General features: G+C 36.4%; 1 protein-coding gene across 1 annotated transcript; it reads right to left on the bottom strand.

The window, feature by feature from the left end:
- Positions 1-283: 283 nt before the first annotated feature.
- LOC107806219 (cycloartenol Synthase-like) lies at positions 284-22,740 on the bottom strand. Its single transcript, XM_016630343.2, is given in 20 exon segments — positions 284-970; positions 2,058-2,141; positions 12,511-12,591; positions 13,560-13,737; positions 13,846-13,989; positions 14,087-14,133; positions 16,061-16,117; positions 16,302-16,400; positions 16,478-16,600; positions 16,695-16,817; positions 17,026-17,139; positions 19,344-19,428; positions 19,430-19,530; positions 19,848-20,014; positions 20,421-20,505; positions 20,620-20,814; positions 20,941-21,030; positions 21,239-21,424; positions 22,372-22,573; positions 22,672-22,740. Coding segments are annotated over 19 exon segments (2,271 nt in total). The 5' UTR covers positions 22,570-22,573; positions 22,672-22,740; the 3' UTR covers positions 284-856.
- Positions 22,741-23,778: the final 1,038 nt, after the last annotated feature.

Genomic DNA, 23,778 nt, shown 5'->3' on the forward strand with positions numbered 1-23,778 from the left:
CAAGGTGATAATCAACCTTTAAGACCGTAACGATCAAACTCGTTTCAGTTTCTAGTTTCTACGTTACATGTGTATTTGACAAGAAACAATGTACATAGACGATCAAAGTGGAATGATTAATTCAGATTTTCAATTCAAGCCTCTATAAGACGTAAGTTACTACGATAATACTTCGATAAGTTAGTAGTACTCTTGCTTTAAAACCTTGGCTTATTTATCTAGCAGTTCGTATTATCTCTTGACCATAATTTATGAATTCAGTTATCATGGGCACTGATGTAAATTACAAATTAATAAACTGTAAGTTTAGATTATATATATATATATATACCCTGACTTCTAAACATGGCTTGATCTGTATACATAGACTAAACTTCTTAATTACACTGAGTTTGAGTTTATCATAAACACAAATTGCGTGGAAACAGAAACAGAGAAGGGCCAACACTTCAAAGCATAATTTGAAGTTTAAGTTTTAGTGGGGTGCAGAACAAGAAACAGAATGGAAGAATCAACCCCTTAAACAATTTCCTCTAATATGTATAACTGATGCAATAAACAAATAAAAATAATGGTTATAGAAACAAATATTTAAAACTAAAACCAAAAGAATAAACAGAAGATTTCCTGTTGTCGATTCAAGGCCACGAGGCCTGTTTCTGATCAATAAGAAATGCCCACTGCTTGTTCAATTTCACAGATTGCTCATAGCTAAAGCAACTCTCAACAAGAAAACTCATACAAAAGCTGTGAAATGGCTCACTGACAACTTCAGGGCATGTATTGAGGGCAGGATGAGAAGTAAGATAGATAATCACTAAAACTGGGACTTCCATAGTTCATCTAGAAATGCCACTCATTGAGCTTTAAGTACCTGAGATTGGTATTCTCCTAGAGCCCAAATTGGGAAGCTGTTCCTATATGCCGAATATGAAATCATGCAATTCTTGTTGAAGACCCCGATTATCTCCTGGGAAATTTAAGATTTGGCAAACATATACAAGTTAAAGCACATAATTTGTTTTGGCACGATTCTTGAAGAGAAGATAGTAAATAAGATGTCATTACAACTAAAATGGGTGAGATATTTTCTTGATTCATCGCATGTATTACCCCAACCAAGACTACACTTGTACATGCAAGGTGGAAAATCTTATGATTATAGTTCGATGCACGGTGAAAGAACTGATTTTTGCTATATTTAAGATTCGTGCATGCCCTTCTAGAGGAAGTTGTTAGTTCGTAAATACAAATAGAAGATTTTATCCAATCAGTTTCTGGTGCTCCAGTAAACTTAAATTTATAGTGACTGAGATTAATTCAGGCATTATATTTGAAGTCTAATAAGTCAACAATTAGGCTTATTGGCTGAAGGCATATCTTTGAGATTAACTAGGAACACAATGAAAGAATGAAATAAAGTACTCCCTCTGCCCCATAAAATGGCACTTTCTGCTCCTCGAGATTCAAACTACGTGAACTTTGACCAATATTTAAAATGTATTTATTTTATCAAATTAACATAAGAAGAATTGCAATTTATAGTACTTCTTATATAGTTTTTGAATATTCAGGTTTTACTTTTTAAAGTTTTTGAGTTGATCCAGTCCAGTTTAGCTTCAAAGATTAGTCAAATTGACTCTCGAAAAGCGAAAAGTTCCACATAAACTGGAAAAATCACAACAACCATCTAAACTTGTGAATCATCTGCAACTCCCATTATTTATTCGAGGAGGAACACTTCTATCAGGATTCAAAGGCTACAGGAAAAATATAAAAAGGATCAACCTTTCCAATACTTCACCCCTTTTGAAAGTCAAGCTGTCACCTGCTTTATAACTACCAATTTAAATTTTAGAATGGATCTCGTCGTTCAAGTTTAGCCTGACAATTATTTCAGTATGTAACTCGAGATTTTTGACCAATTGAAAATTGTATCGGAAGAACTTGGATGACTGGTACGTTTGAATCTAACAAACTGGGTTAATTCTTATAATGGTTAGCATTCTAAATATATATATGTTGCGACCTACAAATCTTAGTGGCCACAGAATTACCTGCTGAGGAAAATCTCCATTTTCAAGCTGAGAATTTATCAATACTTTCGCTGCACGGTGTAATGGGGCCGGATCTCTCTTGCCCTGCAGAAAGGAAAGCTAACACTTTAGTGGTGATCAGAAAGCAGAAGATTTCATCGATTTTATACAAAGCACAAAGTAAAGCAGCGACGAGTGTTTACACGTCAAGAAGTTGATAGCCAAAATCTAGAAGTGCATCAATTTTAGGCCTGAAGACACATAACTTAGCTAGACTCTTTTTTATCATTTTTTTAAACTTTTATAAGTGACAATTTGGTACAAGTTGAAGAGCCTCCATCTCTGTGATTATTTCTTGCAATCAACATCTCAGTTTAGGAATGGCAGGTATTAGTGTGTTACTTCAACCACTGATCATAGAATGCCAAAAGCTTTCCGTTTGGATGTCATCTCGGTAAATCATAACATGTTGAACCAATAAAAGCAAAAGAAATAATACATGGGATGTCATCATTTTGAAGGTTAACCTAATTTTCATGAAAAGATGCTTCCCAAGATCATCAGTACGTTGACTTCTTCCCTTTATCCACCCCTTCGATTTCTCCCCCATCCAAAGGAAAAAGAAAAAGAAAAAGTTAAAAGCAATAGTATTAATACTGCGGTAATTTCACCAAAATGCTCCGTGCAATACCTGTTTAACCAAAAATAGAGATTTCGGTCGAAGCTTATTTTTAGAAGAACTCGGGTTACTGATAATCAAATAGAAATAGGAATAATTGATGTAAATAATGACTGAATAGAAAGCAAAGTAAATTATTATATTCCAATAGTATTTCGTGTCCTTACAAATGTTCAGTCCTCACCTTTTATAGCTATTTCTAAGTAATACGTTTTTCTCCTTTCATAATGGAGTCATTATGGACAATTAATGACATTTAATGTAATGCTATAATTGGTAATCATAACTGATTCAATACAGATTCCATAACATTTTCCGTAATTAATGCCTATTAATTACCAATAATACGTATCTATATCCATTTTGCTATTTAGGTTCATTCTTTTGATGTGACCCCTGAATATCAAGAGGTTCGAGCACCTATCCTTTCTGATTTCCTTGGATCTCTGCCCGTACTTGCTGAAGCTCGTGCCTCTTCAACTATTCTTTACCAATTGTCATTCTTTTACCAGTCCATGTGTCATGATATGTCACCTCATAATTAATTCTATAGATGAACTTAATTTTTCCCAATACAGCTAGTCCCCCCACTTGCCATTTATTCATCAATAGAATATTTGGGAAGTGGATCTTATTAAAGCGGGAATATTTGCCGCCATTATCTCTTCTTTGGAACTGACGCTTCATATGTCACTTCCATTTAATGTTTGTGACACGTGGCATCCCCCGATTGGTTCTGCAACTTTTCAGCGTCTTTTAGGACTTTTTTAAGGCTTCATCAATTACGAAGCGACAGCTTCCATCATGACGTTTCCATCATTACACCTTTTCCCTTGACGGTTGCTTCTGAGTATAAATACAATTTTTCGTCTTTGTCTTTATCATAAAAAGTTTAGAATATTCAGTTCTTGTTTTCTTCTTCCTCGTACTACTATGTCTTCTTCAAACCCTAACCCTCGAAGAGTCTCCATTATTGATGACCTTCCTCTTGCCCCTGTTAGAAGTAGGAGAGGAGGAAGACTTCGTAGTTTAGGGTCTTCATCGATACGAGGTCTATTCCTCCAGTAAGTTCTACTCCACCTTCTAGAACTAGGGGTTATCTTTCCCAGAGGTCTTCGTCTAGAAATAAAGACTCTAATGAGCCTCTTCGTGAGTCTTTGGTAGATGAAATTGTTCCTGCTGAACTATCTTTTTATAGTGATAGAGAATAAATCAGAAACCAAGTTTCTTCTATGTCTTCTTTAGATCGTGCAGATATTTACCCATCTCAAATTACTGAAGGTCTGATCTCTGTTGTTCGTAGGGATTGCCCTGGAGACATGATTTCCCCATTATAATTCCCAATGCTAACCAAAGGATTACATCTTACTTGACTGGGTTTTCTTTTGTGCATACATACCCTTTTACATTGAATTTCAAACCCCCCATTGATCCTGTTATCATCGAATTCTGTCGTTTTTTCGATGTTTGTTTAGGACAGATTGGCCCCATTGTGTGGAGGGTTGTTGCATGCTTACGGCATTTAACCAATATGGTTGGTTTGCCTTTTACTTTCTTTCATTTGATTCATCTCTACTCTCCTAAACTTTTCCGCCATGGGATTTTCACTTTAGTAGCGAGAAGTAAGAGAGTGCTAGTTAGTCCAGAGGATGATAAGGACCGTGGCTGGTATGCCAGATTTGTTGTTGCCCCCACTGTTGGTTTAGTGGGTCAAGAAAATGTTCCATTTCCCGAGAAGTGGAATTTTGCACGTAAGTTTTCTTTTTACAACTTTTTCTATCTTTTCTCTCTATTTTGCTCGCTACCATTTAACTTTTCCCTCTTTTTCAGCAACCATGGGAACTGTTGATGAGATTCCCAATTTTCATGGTTGGGTAGGAAAGTTATTGAATGTTGCTCCTATGGAAGGTAGATCTTGGAAAAACCTGTCGCATGGGAACTCATGGTAAAGGCTTTTCTCATATCTTCTTCATATTTTTATTCATCCCTTTTTCAGAACTTGTTTTGATCCTTTTTTTTATCAGGATTTCTCATTCGAGGTATTAGTGGCAATGCAGTCGTAGCTTCCGGAGTTTCCTTGGAAAGAGCTCAAGAGATAATCTTGGGTTCTTCATCGAAAAGGAAGGCTGATACGACTCAAGATTCTGAAGAAGAAGAAGAAGAAGAACAGGACGGAAGTTCCATGATTAAAAGGCAACGGGCCAGAAGGCGCGTCTTTTCAGATGATGAAGCAACCCCTCCCCGTTCTGCTCCCATTACCGAGCCTATTAAAGCCACCATGGTAATCTCTGATGATGACACTCCTGTGGCAGCTCGTGACTCTGATGATCAACTTTTTGCTCGTGGGTTTGGTGGTGACAATTTGGTTTAGTTTCTGATAAAGTACTCCTTGCCTCATTTACCATGCATGTTCCTGTGACGTCTTCTTTACCAGTTGCAACTGCTGCCGTTGTTGCTCCGTCCCAAGCTGTTTTGACCTCTTCCACAGTTCCCCCTACTACTGTCCTTCATACCTAGGTTGGTTCCTCAATTGGAAGTGGAGCTATGAAGCAAATTATCATCGAGGTTCCTGCCGAGGGTAACCTTTTGAGAAAATCAAGTCGGGCTGACGTGTGGTTGAAACCTCTGATCGGTCCAGTTGAGAAATCCAAGCTTGAGAGTCACAACTCTTTGACTTGGATGAATAACATAGTGCAGTCATCTTTAAAGGTATTTGTTTCTTTTCACACTTTATTACATCTTTCTTCTATTAAAGTTCTTACCCCCCCCTTTTTTTAGATCAATCTTAGAGCAGCAATTGAAGGTTTTAACTTCAGAGTTAGCAGTTGAGAAGGCTTCCTCAAATCAAGCTGGCAAGGATAAAAATCTCCTCGAGACATCGTTTTCTGAGCAACTCTCCAAAGCCAGTGAAGAGATTAGATAATTGAAGGCTTTGCTGAATGAAAAAGAAGTTTACGCCGGTGAACTTGTTCAATCACTTACTCATACCCAAGAAGATCTCCGTGAGTCTTCTAATAAGGTCAGTTTTCTAGAAAGTTCACTTGCTCCTCTACAAGCTTCTTATGATTCGGCCTTGGCTGAGAATGAAAAGCTCAAAAATGAGATTGATCAATGGGAGAAAGATTATGAGATTCTTGAGGACAAGACTGCCATTGAAGTGAGTTGGGCAATTTTAAACACACGCCACGATACCTTTGTGGAGGCTAGCCAAGAGGGTTTCAACTTGGATGCTGAGTTAGCCAAGATAAAGGAGACTATTGAAAAAACTCAGCAAGGCCAAGACTTCCATTATCCTATGGCTGATACTCCCGAGCATGTTGAAGATGATATGGGTACAGTGAATGCCCCAACTCCTGCAAGCCAACTCGAACCTTCTGCTCTAGTGACACTGCTTTAGATCCTTCTTTAGCCCCTCAGTGAAAGCTTATGAAGTGTGACTTCTTTTATTTACTTTCTTGGTGGAATGTGGTTTTAACCCTCGGTCCCATTTGAGGGTTTAGTTTTTTGAAAATGACAAGTCCCCAGACCTTTTCGGGGCATTTTGTATAAATGACAAATAGTTTACGACTAGGTTCATACTTAGTCTGAACCTTAATATTAAGAAGTTTTTGTTTTTACTTAATTGTCTTGAGCCTTTGTTTTGCTCGTTCTTGCCTTTATATTCAAGGACTTGTTAGTTAATTTGTGGGTTTAAGTTTTACCCTTTTTGCATTTTTTGTTTTATAAAATGCTTTATTAACTCCATGGATGTCTGAATCAAACATGAATTTTATAAAAGAGGACCTTTTTATACTCGACACTTAATGAGGAAGACGTCTCAACTTCATAATGGTGTAAATATACGAAAATGAAATAGGAACATACATGTTTCTTGAAATAACTTTGATAAAGTTTTCATCGGAACTTTGTCAAGTTTAAGTAACATCTTACATATATTTAAATATCTTCTATGACTTTTCGTAACTGTTTTTATTACAACAGATTTGCAAAAAAGGAAATAAAATCCAAGTTGCCTTTAACCTAGACATCATAAGATTTTGAAATCTATATGAAGGGTTTTTTTGACTGGCTTGTGTTATTGGCTCGTGACTTTGCTCTGCACTTGACATATTTGATGAGTAGACTTTTGGGCTTGACTTGAATTTAACTTTCATTCAATCTTCTTTGCCTTCTTTATACATATGTCCTATGTATATTATATAGTCCCCCAAGTGTTTGAGCTTTGAAGTATGAAATCTCGAGCACTTGATTACTCCTACCATGTGGTCCTTTTCCTGAAAAGGAAAAACATACGGGACTCGGAGGTACGATTGTAGATGAAGACTGCTTAACCCACTTAAATTTCTATCAGAATAGTTGTAACCGTAGACCGGGAATTTATATTTTTCCACGTGTCTTGCAGGTCGTGATTCATCACTTAGTACGGGTTAGCTTTTTGCCTATCATCTAAAATCGTTAGTAAAATTTTAACAATTCAAAAATAAAATTTTAAAATGAGGGTACCTGCCCGTGGATATTTCCTTTCCTTAGAAATAGTATCTCTTCAGATGAACGACATTCCAATGTGAAGGTAAAATCTTGTCATCCATTGTTTCCAGCTCGTATGCTCCTTTTCTTGCGATACCGTGAATCTTATAAAGTCCTGCCTAAGTTGGACTTAACTTTCCCGCACTAGCTGCTCTCGTGGATTGGAAAACCTTCTTGAGTACAAAGTCCCCAATCTTGAAGTATCTTAAACGAGCTTTCCGGTTATAGTATCGTTTCATAACTTATTTTTGCGCTGCCATCCTTATTAGTACAGCTTCCCTTCTTTCTTCAAGTAAATCTAGTTTTATTCGCATTTCTTCTTCATTAGACTCCTCAGTTGCTTGTGTATATCTCGTGCTTGGCTCCCCTATCTCGACTGGGATCAAGGCTTCAGCTCCATATACAAGTGAGAACGGTGTTTCACCCATACTTGTTTTCGTTGTTGTGCGGTAAACCCACAAAACACCAGGTAACACCTCTGGCCAATTGCCTTTGGATTCCTTCAATCTTTTCTTCAAATTGTTGATAATGACTTCATTCGTCGATTCAGCTTGTCCATTACCCACCGGATGGTAAGGCGTTGAAGTAATCCTTTTAATTTGCCAACTTTGAAAAAATTCTGTGATTTGTGCGCCTATAAATTGCGGGCCGTTATCACATACGATTTCCTTTGGTACGCCGAATCGGCATATGATATTTCGCCAAATGAAATCTCTGACCTCTTTTTCTCGTACATGTTTAAAAGCACATACTTCTACCCACTTAGTAAAGTAATCAGTGAGTACTAGCAAAAATCTTACCTTGCCTTTTGCTTGTGGTAGTGGACCCACGATATCCATCCCCCACTTCATAAAAGGCCACGGTTAGAAACAAGAAATCCCAAAAACTTCCCTGACGAAACGCCAAATGCACATTTCTCGGGATTTAGCTTCATGTTAAATTTACGGAGAATCTGAAATGTATCAGACATGTGCTGAATATGATCCCCTGCTTGTTGAGATTTGACCAGCATATCATCTATGTAGACTTCCATGGTTTTCCTTAAATGTTCTTGGAACATTTTGGTCACCAACCTTTGATATGTGGCCCCAGCGTTTTTGAGGCCAAATGGCATTACTTTGTCACAGTAAGTCCCCCTGTCTGTTATAAATGAAGTTTTTTCCTCATCTAGGGGATCCATTTTGATTTGATTATACCCTGAATATGCATCTAAAAAGCTTAACAATTCATGTCTTGCAGTAGCATCAATTAGTTGATCTATATGCGGTAATGGAAAAGAATCTTTAGGACAAGCTTTGTTTAGGTCAATGTGATCTATACAGACTCGCCATTTACCATTCTTTTTTGGTACTACTACAGTATTAGCTAACCAATTTGGATACTTTACCTCGCGGATAGACCCAATTTTTAAAAAATTTTGCACCTCATCTTGAATCACCTGATTTTTGAAAGATCCCTGCTTTCTTTTCTTTTGTTTGACCGGTGGATATGATGGATCTTCATTTAACTTGTGAGTCATTACTTCCGGAGGTATTCCTGTCATATCAGAATGGGACCAGGCAAAACAATCCATGCTAGTTTTCAAAAATTCAGTCAACTTATCTTTCATTTCGTGGCTTAAGTTAGCCCCAATGTAGACTTTCCTTTCAAGCCATTGTATGAATGGTTCTACAGCCTCCAACTCTTCAATCGTTGTTTTGATGATTTCATTTTCTTCCGGTTCTTGGATGGAATCGGGCATCGAGTCTACATCTGTCCGCCCGTGTTCAGCTGAGGCTTGTGTTGCAGCATCCTCAACTAAATTCTGTAATTGCTATTTTTCTTCGTTTTTTGCGCTTGAATCTGCTATGGAGTTGATGCTCCTAGATGTCTGTTGATCACCACGGATTTGACGTATTCCCCATTGTGAAGGGAATTTAATAACTTGATGTAGAGTAGATGGCACAGCATCCATTTCGTGAATCCATGGTCTACCGAGAATCATATTATAAGCCATGTCCATCTCTACCACCTGAAATTTCGTATCTTTAACAACTCCCTCTGCGAATGTTACGAGTATTACCTCCCCTTTTGTTACGACGCTTAAATTGTCAAAGCCGGATAAAGTATGCGCCTTAGGTACCAGCTTATCTTCAGCTTGCATTTCGTTTAATACTCTTAGCAAAATGATGTTCACAGAGCTACCTGGATCAATCAAAACTCGTTTCACATTAGTATCATGTACAAGTAGAGATATTACCAGTGCATCGTTGTGTGGAGTTAGTACGCCATCTGCATCTGCATCATCAAATGTAATACTTTCTTCTTTTGAAAACATGTCGAACCCCCTTCCCGTGTGTGACTGTAACCTTTGAAGCTTTCTTGGCTGTCGTATATGTTACGCCATTGATTTCTTCTCTCCCGCTTATAACGTTAATGGTCCTTTTAGGAGAAGGAGGTTTAGGGGGCTCCTGCCTGTTCTTCATGTATGTTTGTTTACCTTTTTCACTAAACAATTCGGTAAGATATCCTTGCTTTAATAAATGGTCAACTTCACCTCGCAGCAATCTACAATCTGCCATTTTGTGACCATGATCATTATGAAACTCGCACCAGAAATCAGGATTTCGCCTATTCGGATTTGATCTCATTTCCTTTGGCCACCGCACCTTATCACCTATGCTTCTTAATACTGCTACTAATTCTGATGTGCTAACATTGAAATTGTAACCGCCGAATTTTGCCTTCGAGCTTCTACCATCATCTCTCGTCTCTCGTGTGTTTCGCTCTTTCCCAAACCTTGACGATGAGCCCGACTCTCTATCTCTCGATTTGTGATTGTACCTTGTATTGTCCTGCTTTGAACGTGAGTCTCTTCCTACTGGTCCCATGTAAGGCTCGTATCTATTTTTTCCGGACCTTTTTTCAGTTTCACCACGTCTCGAACTTACCCTCTCTTCTTTTTGAGACCGAGAGATGGTATCTTCTTCTGTCCTCAACTTCGTGTTGTATCTATTGTAAACATCATTCCAAGTTGTTGCTGGAAATTCACGTAGACTTTCCTTGAGTCGTCTCGTGGCTTTTGAACTTTCCTCGTTTAAATTACTAGCAAAAGCCATAACTGCCCAGTTATCAGGTACGCGCGATAACATCATCCTTTCACGCTGGAATCTGTCTACGAATTCTCTAAGCAGCTCTGAATTCTCTAAGCAGCTCCGAATCTCCTTGCTTTATTTTGAAAATATCCTCCATTCTTTTTTCGACTTTTTGAGCTCCCGAATGGGCTTTGATAAATGAATCTACAAGCTCAGCAAAAGAATTTATAGAATTTTCGGGTAAAAGAGAATACCATGTTAATGCTCCCTTGGTAAGTGTTTCACCGAATTTTTTGACCAATACTGATTCAATTTCTTGTTTGGTCAAGTCGTTGCCCTTCACACCAGTTGTGAATGCAGTCATGTGGTTTCGTGGATCAGTTGTGCCATCGTATTTTGGAATTATCGGGCATCTTGAATTTCTTCGGAATTGGCAGAGGAGCAGCACTGGGCTTCCAAAGTTGTTGTGAATATTTATCCATATCTATTCCCTTGATTACAGGCGGTACTCCAGGTATTTGCTCTATGCGATCGCTTTGCTCCTTGAGCTGTTTCTGCAAAGTTAATACTAAATTTTGTAAATCAGAATTGACTATGTTACCTGGTTCTCCATCACGAGACTCGCTGGGAGTTCCAACACTGCCTGAATTAACGAGTCCAGAACGTGAGTTTTCCAAAGTGTTATTATTCGGAGTTGGTGTTGGCGGTGCAACCGGCAACTGACTGGTAAAAGCCTGGAGAGCGTTATTGACTTGTTGAGCAATTAATTTCTTAAGAGCGTCATCGAGTGCTTGTTCATTCATAACTCCGTCATTTTGATTTGCTTCAGATTCGTCTGGAGTCCCCTCTCATGACTATCGCTGAGAATGTTGTGGCGAAGGAGGTTGGGTTCTGTCATCTGCATCGTTCACTTGATGTTGTGGATCTTGAGGTGGTAAATTGTGTTGATTATTGTCGTTGACATTCGACATGATCGTTTTTGATAAAAGAATCGATTTGGAAAGCAGACGATTATGAGATTCCCGGTAACGGAACCAATTTGTTTAGCCAAAAATAGGGATTTCGGTCAAAGCCTATTTTTAGAAGAACTCGGGTTACTGATAATCAAATAGAAATAGGAATAATTGATATAAATAACGACCGAATAGAAAGTAAAGTAAATTAGTATATTCCAATAGTATTTCGTGTCCTTACAAATGTTCAGTCCTCACCTTTTATAGTTATATCTAAGTAATATGTTTTTCTCCTTTCATAATGGAGTCATTATGGACAATTAATGACATTTAATGTAACGTTATAATTGGTAATCATAACTGATTCAATACAGATTCCATAACTTTTTCCGTAATTAATGCCTATTAATTACCAATAATACGTATCTATACCCCTTTTGCTATTTAGGTTCATTCTTCTGATGTGACCCCTGAATATCAAGAGGTTCGAGCACCTATCCTTTCTGATTTCCTTGGATCTCTGCCCGTGCCTGCTGAAGCTCATGCCTCTTCAACTATTTTTTGCCAACTGTCATTCTTTTACCAGTCCATGTGTCATGATATGTCACCTCATAATTAATTCGATACATGAACTTAATTTTTCCCAATACAATACCATCATTACCCAGATCAATCAAAGTAACAGGGCATCAAGTCACCTTAGGCCTCAACTAGTTTCCATCCCATCTTGACATCTTGTTACCAAGCACATTATATGAGTAGAGAACCATTAAGAAAGCAAGAGAAATGAAATATGAATGCAATTCACATGACCGACACATAAACATGTATCCTTAGAAAAGAAATCCTCCACCATTGACCTCCATGGGAAAATTAAATAAAAAGATGTAATAATCATACTGTAGACGTGGTTAGACCACATCCTCACCTAAATCACTTGAAATTTTCCAGCAACACTGCCAGCAACCATTTTGAAATTTTCATCCATGAGAATCCAGGGCAACTGACATGAAGTCTATAGCTGACTCCAGAAATTTTCCATAACACTCAGCAGTAATAAACTAATCTTTCAAATTAATGGCAAACCATCAATTAATTAGCTTTGAAAAATTAGTTTTGGTCCAAAAGATCAAATCATAATTTGTATAACAGATTCTGGTCCTCAAAGCTCTGACAAGACAAGGTGGTTTAACTAACATCTCCTTGGAATGAGCCATGTTTGAGGTGGAAACTAGTCATACCTGTCCAGCTTCAATAAGAGCCAGCATAGCCCATGCTGTATTAACAATGTGAGATCTGTTGCCCTCAAGATTTGTATACACCTATAAAAGTAAGAAAGTGAAAATAAAAGACACAAATTTTGAAAATTAGTTTCTAGAACTGAGAGGCAAATAATTCCAGTAATTGCAAATAAGTTAGAGTTATGGCCAGCACTTGAGTGGAAATACAGCAGCTAATAGCTGCGGACATAGTTATCGAATTGACTGTAACATTTTTCTATTGAACTGCATTACCAAACTAGTTAATTATACTTGTAACTCAGTGGTTCATTAATGATTTCAATGATACCTCTAACAGACAAGTTCTAAATCAAAGAGTTTTTTTTTCCTATTCATATATGGTTGATATTAAGGACTTCATCTCTCATTTTATCCAGCTGAAGAAAGTGAAGAAAGTCAAGGACATGGCCCTTGACAGGGAATTGTGGAGGTCGAGCATTAAGGTTGTAGGTTAGGGGGAAGTTGTGAATATTTGTACAGCGCACTAGAGTGAGACTAACCAGTTAGGAGTTAGTCTTAGGATACTACTGGTCATCTATTGATGCAGGGCTTTATCTGCTTGTTATTATTATACGATCCATCTATTTCGTATTTCTTATATTGTTATTATTTTATTATGAGTCTATTGATGGTACTAATATATCGTCTCTTATTGCTTTCTTGAGCCGAGGGTCTCCTGGAAACAGCCTCTCTGTCCCTCGGGGTAGGGGTAAGGTCTGCGTACATATTACCCTCCCCAGACCCCACTTGTGGGATTATACTGGGTCGTTGTTGTTGTTGTGAAGAAAGTGAGGTACTAAAAACCTAGAAGCAAGTTTGAAGAACTTAATCATTCTAGCATGGTTACTAAAGATTCATAGCTTTATTAGTAGAGAACATCTCTATACATGTTTTGATGTTAAACATTTACATGAGATTAGTGCTTTATACCATGCATAGCAAGATTACAAGGTACACAGAGAACCATGATAGCTCTTACATGAACTGACAAGGTATGAAATGGCATTTACCTTATTCTGACAAGACAGATAACTCTCTCCCCAGCCACCAGACAATACTTGTTTGGACAACAGAAAATCACAGGCCTTGCGGATGCTAGAAGAATTGTTGAAGCTCCTCCAAGCAGCCAGCAGGCCCTTCACCCCAAACCATGTGCCGTACGTAAAGCAAACTCCCCAAGATCCGTACCTAACCAGAAACCTCAGAGATTAAGTGAATTCTAATGGTTTTACTAGCCAAAGAGGGGAAAAAGAACAGTAAACAAGAAACAGGCTATAACTGGAAACAAGAACTAACCAGGAGCCATCTGCTGCTTGAATCTTTTCAATGTATGAGGCACCTTTTCTTATACAATGGTCCACTTCTTCTTTCCGATACCCGGGGTATAATTTCTTAAATGCTGCTAAAGCTTGAATTACAGCTGAGGTACACTCTACATAACTGCAAATAATTTTGGCTAATCTTAAGTTCCAAACCTTTTTGCACACACCTCAAGTAGTCTGATAGATGAAACAAGGTACAGGTGCAGATGCCTTACGGATAATCAATAACAATATCACCGAAAGTCTCAGCAGGGTTGACTATCTGAAGGAGGAAAACATGATTCCACATTAACAATGGACTTGCATAATAGAAGTCTAAGAAGCAGAAGAATGACAAAACATGTAAGTAGTGTCTTATCTATATTATCAGTAATGAGAAAGATAGCAGTTCCTTTGCCGAGAACTCATGTTTTCTCTTGCATTTAATTAACTTTATTCTATTTTATATTTTCCATGAGAATCCTTTCAATTGTATAGTTTATTAGTCAATACATCTATATCTTAAATTTTTAGCAATTGCGTTTGCAGTCTCTCAATTGCATGTGTTATAGGGAGTTAGATGTTTTACTCATGACTCATGAGTAGCTATGCGAATATAAGCTAGGAGCAAGGATTCCATTGAATTCAAACCATAAAGCATGAAAGTCTTTTTCCTCCCATTAGAATAAAAGAATAAATGAAGGAATCCAATTGCCTCTTCTCTGAAAAGCCCAAACAGAATTACACGGACCCAAGAAAAAGGCATGAACTCAATCTTCGGCCCTTACCCTGAGTTTATCAAATAAAGGAGATAAATATCTCCCTAAGGAGACCCTCCAAACAATCTCGGGAGAAATCTATGAAATAAGTGAGAAATATTCTAGGAATTAACAAAGAGAAAAAAAAAAGGAAAGAAAAGAAATGCCGAAAATGGGTGAAACAGAAGAGATGGTAAAAGGTTCTGAATCCAACATAATACACTGGTACAGTATTCCCTCCTAGCATATGCATTGTCTAGTTACATAACACAACTAGTATTCTTTATAAATAAAATTTTAAAATGTATTACAGTAAAATAATATGTTGCGCGGACTCTCCAAAATGTAGCCGCACCCGTGTTGGGTCCTTCAAAAATGCACTACTTTTGGAGGATCCAACACATATCCGGCCACATTTTCGGAGAGTCCGAGCAACATAGGTAAAATGCTTGTGATATGTAAATGGCTTGGCCCCAACTATATCAGACAAGCTGTAAATGATTAAACAGGCATGCAGCATAAGCAAATACCCTAGGTTTTCATCACAGTGTAGTTCACCAGTAGAGCAGATGTTGAAGTCGTAGAAGTAACTTTAGAAACTAACAGGGGGCATAAACGTAAAACAGATCTGTAATGAAGCCTTTCATGTAAAAATTTGGCAAGGCTCTCAGCTTTCCAAAGGCGAAAAAGAGTGGAGAATCCCCCGTTTTCCATCTGAAAGCAGGGAACCACTTCAAAAAGGAGAACAATGTACTAGCTTCTAAGATGACTATCAAACCCTCAAAAAAGGCAGTATCACAGTTTGCCTCCTATTAAACATCTGAAAAATGATTAACTAACAAAAACAACTACTACATCTAAATGAATCCAGGGATCTAATGACATCAAAGAACTTTTTACAAAACCAACTTTTCTCGTACCCTGTTTGGACTTCAGACACCTAGAGTCCTATACTAACATTTTTCATTTTGCTAAGACGTGATAATCCAGTTGCCACAACAGCCCTGGGTATCTGCACTCCTAGGCGTTCAAGTGCCTAGCACTTATACAACCAGGTAGTCTGAAACTGTTGGACTCATCAGCCATTATACTGTTCTAACATATCTGCATACCCTAACCTTAGAGGAGATAACCATCCTGTTGTCCTGGAGAATTGTGATAGCTGATAAAAATGTAGAGATCACGAGCAACTACTTGCTTTAGGTCATAGAAGTAGAGGATGGCATATAAGGAAAATATAAAATTTGGTGAAACGGGAACATTATTTGAAACTTCAAATGCTATAAAAAGGCAAATTAGTGCATAGAAATCCAAAACTCAGGGTGGTGCGATTGGGTTACACAAGTGAACAGCTATTACAAGATAAGTAGATTATTAATATCAGTATGCTCCTTGCTGTAAAAGCTAAAAAAACATTGATATGGAACTAATGTTATTTGCCAAACTGAATACCTCCAACCATGGATATGACCTTGACAGTTCATACGTCGCAATGCCACCATCAGGATTCTGCATATTACATCCTAGAAAAGGCTTCATCAATAATTCAAAGCAATGTGCAGTTTCAAGATATTACAATAACTATATGTTGGATATGTAACTACCAAGAATCCAGTTGCAAGAAATCATCAAAAGGCTGATCTAATGAGGAAAAAAACCATATTTTCCAATTACATAAAGAAAATGCTTTTACCAGTAATGATAGCATAACATTTACAGCATCGTACAAACGCTTTGCCTCCAATGGTTCACCAACAATCTCCATGGGAAGTTTGGAGAGTTGAAGACATACCTGATAGACATGGCACAAAGGGATTACTACAAATGAAAACGTCTCAACAAATGAAGGTTTTAAAAAAAAATGCCTACTTTAAGCCCCTCCGCTGTACAATCTGAAATAGGCCAACCATGATCTGCAGTAGAGAAAGGCCAAGCTCCTTTTGAAATATGACGATACCAGAAATCAAGATTGCCTGGGCAATCCTCTAACACCTTTACAAAAAATAAGAATTTAGCACACCAGAGATGAAAAACAAGATAAATAAGGACAAAACGCCACATATATATTAAAGAGCAGAGGTATTACCTGCGTGTCTTTCATGTACGTGTGTGCTTTTCTCAAAGTTGGACCATAGTCTTCACCAAGGTTTGTCGAAATGATTGCTTGAATAGCAAAAGAAGTATCCCATGATTGACTTCCATTATATCCCTGCAATTTGGCATCATATCATCTTTAGACTACTAGAAATAAGGAAAATGATGTTAACAATTAATATCATAGCAACTATAGCGGGGAACTTGAGAAACTCTGCCAATTCAATCATCTATAAAGTTAAACTGTCTTACTTTCCAGAGAAAAATAAAATAGAACTAATTACTATAGGACTTATGAATATTATCAAGTAATATTTCTAGACCTGCATTTTCATGCCATCTTCAGCAATCCATAGATAATCATATAATCGTGGAATATGTAATTTGAAAGCTTCCGAATTAGGATCTTCCGCCCAGCAACAAAGCATATTTAAGACCTGCACATGATGGATCAGTTTACCATAAAAAGGGATGAATATATGATGTAGCACCAGAATGGAGAAGGGACACTGGTAGAAAAATAGAGAGAGAAAGATAAATCAATTCATAAAGTGTTATACATGAAGTGAATACCAAACAAAGCACTCCAGATTCCTATTAATAGGAAAATGAGTTCTGAACAAGTTATGACTCTTAAAACTATTATAACTCTATCTTTAACATAAGACTAGACAAAATCTTACTTATAATTAGAAAACAAAATATTGTCTCTAACTAAAGATAAAACCTTATCTAATTAAACGAAGTAGGATGGTCTATACTTTATTCCAACAAAAAGAAAAAGGTAAAATTAAAACTAGAGATGACAATAATGCAATGTCTTATTGAACTACATCATGTTCCCACAGTTGGGAAATAACATGAAAATGATGAGTGCAAAATCAGGTCAAACTCCAAAAGTTCCAGATTTATGGAATAAAATTCACACTTATTGAATTCATGCAGCATGAAGCAATGATCCTTTTATTGAATAGAGTTTTGCTTCAAACCACCAATTAAAGTAAACAAAATTTCCACTTGTAATGGCGTCTTGCAAAACCTAATAACCATCTCCAAAATTCAAGAAAGATTTGAAAAGAAGGTCCATTGAATGTTGAGGTATGGGTTACATTGCAGAGGATAGGATGATGGGTGTTTTATTATGTACATGGTGCAAATGAGTGCAACAGCCTGTGATGAATCAAAACCTAAACTCTAATACCAAGTTGATGCAAGACTAGAAGGATCGAGGGAGAAGGGAGAGAACATAGAGAGAAATAGGACAAGGAAAAAGAAAAATAAGATTGAAAAATCAATTAATAATGTATTACTCAGCTCATCAAACTCATCTCCTCCTACAAAGTACATCAAAATCCTATTTATACACTGATGAATTCTGAACAAGTTAGAACTCTTAAAACTACTCGAACTTTAGTAAGATAAGATGATAAAACCTTATCTTTGATTAAAGATAAGATAATATCTAACAACTTCCTTTATCCCATCTTATGTGACAATCTTTCCTTATTAATATATTCTAAAAAGAATGACACGTGTCTATATCTAGAAACAATTTAACGTATATTTCCTTTTTACCCTTCATGGGATGCTTTTATAGCCACATAATTTCAGGCCTATGTCATGGCATGTTTCCACAAGTTTCAAAAGTATATTTGTTTCTTTCTCCGTCTAGTCAAACACCACCATATAAATTGAGACAGAGGAAGTAATACAGAGAATCTAATCTCTACTTTATTTCTAACTAAAAGATAAAGGTAAAATTAGACTAGAATTTAAGATAGTAAAATTCAATGTTATATGGAGCTACATCAATATATTTGACAAACTGAAGGTTAGTTTGTAGCTCATCGAGGAACAATTGACTAAGTTGCACAGACTCAAGGGCGGGTGTCTGATACGGGTGTGGATCTAGAGGTAGAATCCTTCATGATCTAAGTTTTAAGATTCGGGAATACATATTCAGGTACCTAGATATGGATGCGAAGATTCTCCTAAAAATATTTAAAATATCTAAAAATGGAGTTATAAAAATTGTCTCAATTATGAGACACTATGAGAAAAAGTTATAAGGTATTCTGAGGCGTACAAAATATTGATCAAAAGGAGAATCTGAGAAAGAGAAAAAAGGAAAATGACTAACTTAGAGGTTTCTACATACATGGTATTCCAATTTTTCTTCAATTTCACCTTAGCTTTTGTTTTTATTTCAGATACAATGGTATCTATCTCGAATTTCTACGTCGATTTTATCAAAGTACCCAAAATCGGTTGACCTCCAGACTCCACTTGTGGGCTTATACTATGTTTGTTATTGTTGATGTATTCTACCCAAAATCGGTTGACCAGTTCCGATACCGATCTCACACCCACACCCACGTCGTGTCCGACACGGGTACGGCACTGAAAGTGAAGAGTCCGAGCAACTTAGACAATTGAAGAAACTTCCCAAACATAAGTATGAAAGAAGTAGCAAAAAGATTAGTCTAAGATTTAAAGGTGAAAACAATTAACAACAAATGCTCTGGACCAGGAAGAAACATCGACAAATTCCCACAATTCTTCCACAGGTCGTGTATCATACGAGACAGGGTTTGATTTTGATTACTTTAACGTATCCACAAAAGAAGTTTAGCATTAGTACCTTGTTCACGGGCCCTATGCATATGTAGCGAGTATTTTCATCTTCATAATGTATGTGGTCCATTACAGTGCGGAGCGCTTTCTCTCAATTTTTTCCCAGGCCAATGCATAAAAATCGGCTCCACAAGCTTGTCAAGAGAGGCCCAGAGGATGTCCTGAACTAGAGGATGAGGGTAGTAGAGGTCTTCCTGCTCATTAAAACAAAATGAAAGCTATAAGGAAAAGAACAGTAAAAAAGTCGCAATCCACATAGTCTTACATCGGCTGCTTATTATACAGGATTTCTTTTGATGCAGACAGAATTAACATCAGGAGCTTTGGATAATAGTAGCTCATGAAGTAGCTTATTGGGTTGAGTTAGGATCAAGATCCATTTCTTCACAGATAGAATAAGTGAGATAGTAATTGATATAGCAGGACACTTCTAGCTCTTCTCATGATTGTCCCTAGACTAGACACAGCAAATATGCGCCTTTCAATTGCATTAATTACTATTCATACTAACCTTTGCACATTCATTGCGTGCTTTATTCCAGTTTATTTCGTGATAAGGGACTGTGAAGAGCTCATTTCTCACAGATGAAACTGTTGGTGTGATTGGTCCAACAAATCTTTTACCATATAAGTATGACATTGGCAGATAAACCATCCGGCAGTGGCACCACATCCTTCCTGGAAGATTTAACAAAATAAGTGTTTTCTTTAGAGAAGACAAGACGCAGCTGTTTCTGAAAATGAATCAGCTGGTTTGAATGCTTAGCATTTTCGGGAAACAAGAGAATAGACCGCCAATAAACAGCCTAATGGGAACATAAGCTACTTACTGAAACTTTAAGACCCATAGAAATTACATTTGGTATGAAGAAAGGTTATTTACTTGAATTGTGGCTTGCCAACCTAATCAGTTGATACGAACTTGTTACTTATTTTAAAGAAAAATGTAGAAATAAAATCAGACCTGCTTTTTCATCTGTCGCCAGACACGAATTATTACGCTGAACTTGAGATCTTCTTATAAGTACACTGGATTTGAAATTTACAAATTGAAAATAATGAACAAAAGAAACTGCAGACTGACCTGGATGAAATGGAAGGATATAGGGAAGAAGCCATATTTCTGGAGGAAGTGGATTGTTCCCAGACCACTCAAATATGCCAAGCACCTAATGAATCAGTGGGGCAAGAAAATGTAAAATTATCAAGAATACATCACCTGACACACATCTAACAAAGCACGCGCGAAGTAAATAAATAAGTAAAAGTTAAAGTTACTAAACTGAGAGCCACATTTTCCCCCACGAGGTTATTGCAGTGGCACTACCATGGTCCAAAATCCATTTGCGTCCCTTCTCCATTGCCCCTTCTCCGCCATTAGTTCCTTCACCGAGCAACCTCAGAGTAACATAACTCAAAACAGAACCAAACATGGTACTGGGGCTTTCAACATGCAAACCCCACCCACCATCACTGTTCTGCCATTTAACGATGTTAAGAAAAGTTTAGAATAAACAGAAAAGGAAGTCCATCAGGAAAACTTCAGAAAATTGACAACAGAGCAATACAAATAATAAGAAATAAGTTCAAAATGTTGTACATGCCTGATGATTGTAAAGATAACGACATATCTCTCGTTTATGCTCTTCGGATAACACTGCACTCAGTGCCCCAGTAACAGATAATGCAATAACCTATACCATTAGATTAACAACATAAAAAACAAAGAAAGCGAAGTGCTTATATTTGGTCTGTATAATGAGATCGATCGTCATTGATTACAACATAGACTAGCAGAGGAAATGTACATTACGACATAGCAAAAGTTTACAGCCTAATTTCAAGCCATGAAATAAATAGGAATGTGATTTTATAACCAATCAATGCAAGAAAAGCAATTACCAGGCCAGGCATTAGAAACATTGGCCCTCCATAATCTCCTGCCCAGTGACCATCATGAGCTTGTAGAGTAGAATAAAAACTGAGAGCCCTTTTCAATGTGGTGGCTACATTATCTTCGGTTACATCTCCAATGTCTATAACTTGGACTTGGGGCAAAATTGTACCCGAGGGGTTCTCCTTTGAAAACTGAAATTCAGAAGAGAAAACAAAGAAGAATGTGATAACGACTACTTCGTATGGGAGATACTCACAAGAATCAAATGCTGCTATCTTTTTCACCTAGAACAGCTGTTAAAAGAAATAATGAGTGTCATGCTGCCAAGTCACCTAGCAAATTGTAGACTAGGTTCTAAAACACCCCAACACATATTCCATTCTTGTCCATGTGAAAGTTACACACAGGATACAAGATAATTATGAGCTGATAGAAGCATACAATCAGTACTTCTAAGTAATTCTGGAAGAAATCAAACTAATACTGCCAGCGCATATAGCTATAGTATTATTTTGGCGAAGTGTCCACAGAAACATATACAATCTGATATCACAAACGTCTGTCATATTTATCCCAATATACAACAACAACAACAACTACTATGCCTCAGTCAGAACCAAGTTGTAGTCGGCTATATGAATCCTCACCAACCATGTTACTCCATATAAACTCATCCGAGGCCAAAATTATCCAAAATAATAATAATAATAATAATAAATAAATAAATAAAATAAAAAAAGCACTAGCAGTTCATTATATTTTTCAACTGACATATAAATATCTGATAGACTAAACAACTCTTGGAAAAGCATAGGATGTAAAGTAAAAGCGCTAACAGAGAATTTCACATCCTCTCCGATATATATGTAACACAAAAAAATCTTAGAATCTTCAATAAAGAGGAGGAATATTCATACAAAGTAGCAGAGAACTATAGAGCACAAAGTACAAATCTACATAAGAATTAAGCTTTGAAGCTGACACAAGTACATAGCAAATCACCATACATCTTTCCAGTTTCCACAGAGAGAAACAACAACAATAAGAGTAACAATAACAAACAACAACAACAACATCAAGGATCAAGAAATGTGGTAGATATTTGCGAGAAGGTAAATTTCAGTGATCATCACTCCACCTGATAACGCATAAGAAGATCAGAACTGTGTTTTGTCTCAAAACGATTGTTGCGAAACTCTTCGCGAAACTTCTCGATCTCAGCTAGGTCTTCCTCAGACCCGATGTTCGAATCAAACTCCCAGACCTGCCGTCCTACGTGATTGTTCAACGACCGAAGCCATGGATTATCTCCTTCACCAACCTTCAACTTCCACATTCTTCTACAAAAGAAAAAAAATACTACAAAATTGAATTAAACCAAACAAGAAAACTAACTAAAACTGGGAGCAGTATAATAGAGGAAAAAGGAGAAACTTACAGACGCGAGAATTCACGGGAGAAAGAGATCAACGGTGCGGGTGGAGGAGTTCGCCGGCGAGGGGAGTAATGTGGATAGATGAAAATTATTTAATATTTATTGTTAAATTGCTTTAAAATAGTATGGGTAAATATGAAAATCTTGTAAATATCTATTGATAATTCTTTTTGTTGCTCTATTATTTAAAACTTAATTTTACTTTCTCTATGGAAACTTCTATTTGACTTAAACAAAATTAGTAAACTATATATTATTAAAAGGAACGAAGTCTAGCCTAGGATTATGATAAGTGGCAGCGTAGGAGAAAGACATGTGGTAGTTTTAGGACAAAATTAGTTAGCTTAGTTAATAATAAGTTATTTAATTATTTTTAAAATTTAAACTCGAATTTTTAAATATCTATATTCTTTTTAAGGAAATAATAATTTTTATATATTGGGACAAGTTAAAATATAAAATAAAGTAAATTAATTTACTTAACATATTAAAGATTTGATGACTTAAAACAAAATTCTATATTTATATATTTATCTATATTCTATATATTCTATTCTATATTCTATATCTATCTATATATTATTAAAACAAAGAGAGTCTAGCCTATGATTATGACAAGTGGCAACGTAGGAGAAAGACATGTGGTAGTTTTAGAAAAAAATTAGCTAGGTTAGTTAATAATGAGTTATTTAATTATTTTTAAATTCAAATTCAAATTTTTAAATATCTAAATTCTTTTTAAGAAAATAATAATTTTTATATATTTGATGACTTTAAAAATTTTAAAAACTTCAAGCAGCAAAATAAGATCTTAAATAAAATATCTATATTAGATAAGTAATGTGAGAGTATTTTAATAATACTCAAAATATTATTGACAAATTTAAATATTAGCTGAATATTTTTTAGCAACAAAATTAACTTGAGTAAATAAAATTTTGGGAGTAGGAATATTAAGCAAGGATATTTCATCAAATTATAAACTAATAAAACGTCACATGAAAATATAAAAATATTAAATAATAAATAATGTTGTAGGCATATAAATTTTACTTAAATTAAATCCATAAAATAATTTGGACTATATTTTAAATTCAAGATATATTGGTC

The sequence above is a fragment of the Nicotiana tabacum genome, chromosome 11, assembly GCF_000715075.1.
Source record: "Nicotiana tabacum cultivar K326 chromosome 11, ASM71507v2, whole genome shotgun sequence".
In the NCBI taxonomy this organism is placed as follows: domain Eukaryota; kingdom Viridiplantae; phylum Streptophyta; class Magnoliopsida; order Solanales; family Solanaceae; genus Nicotiana; species Nicotiana tabacum.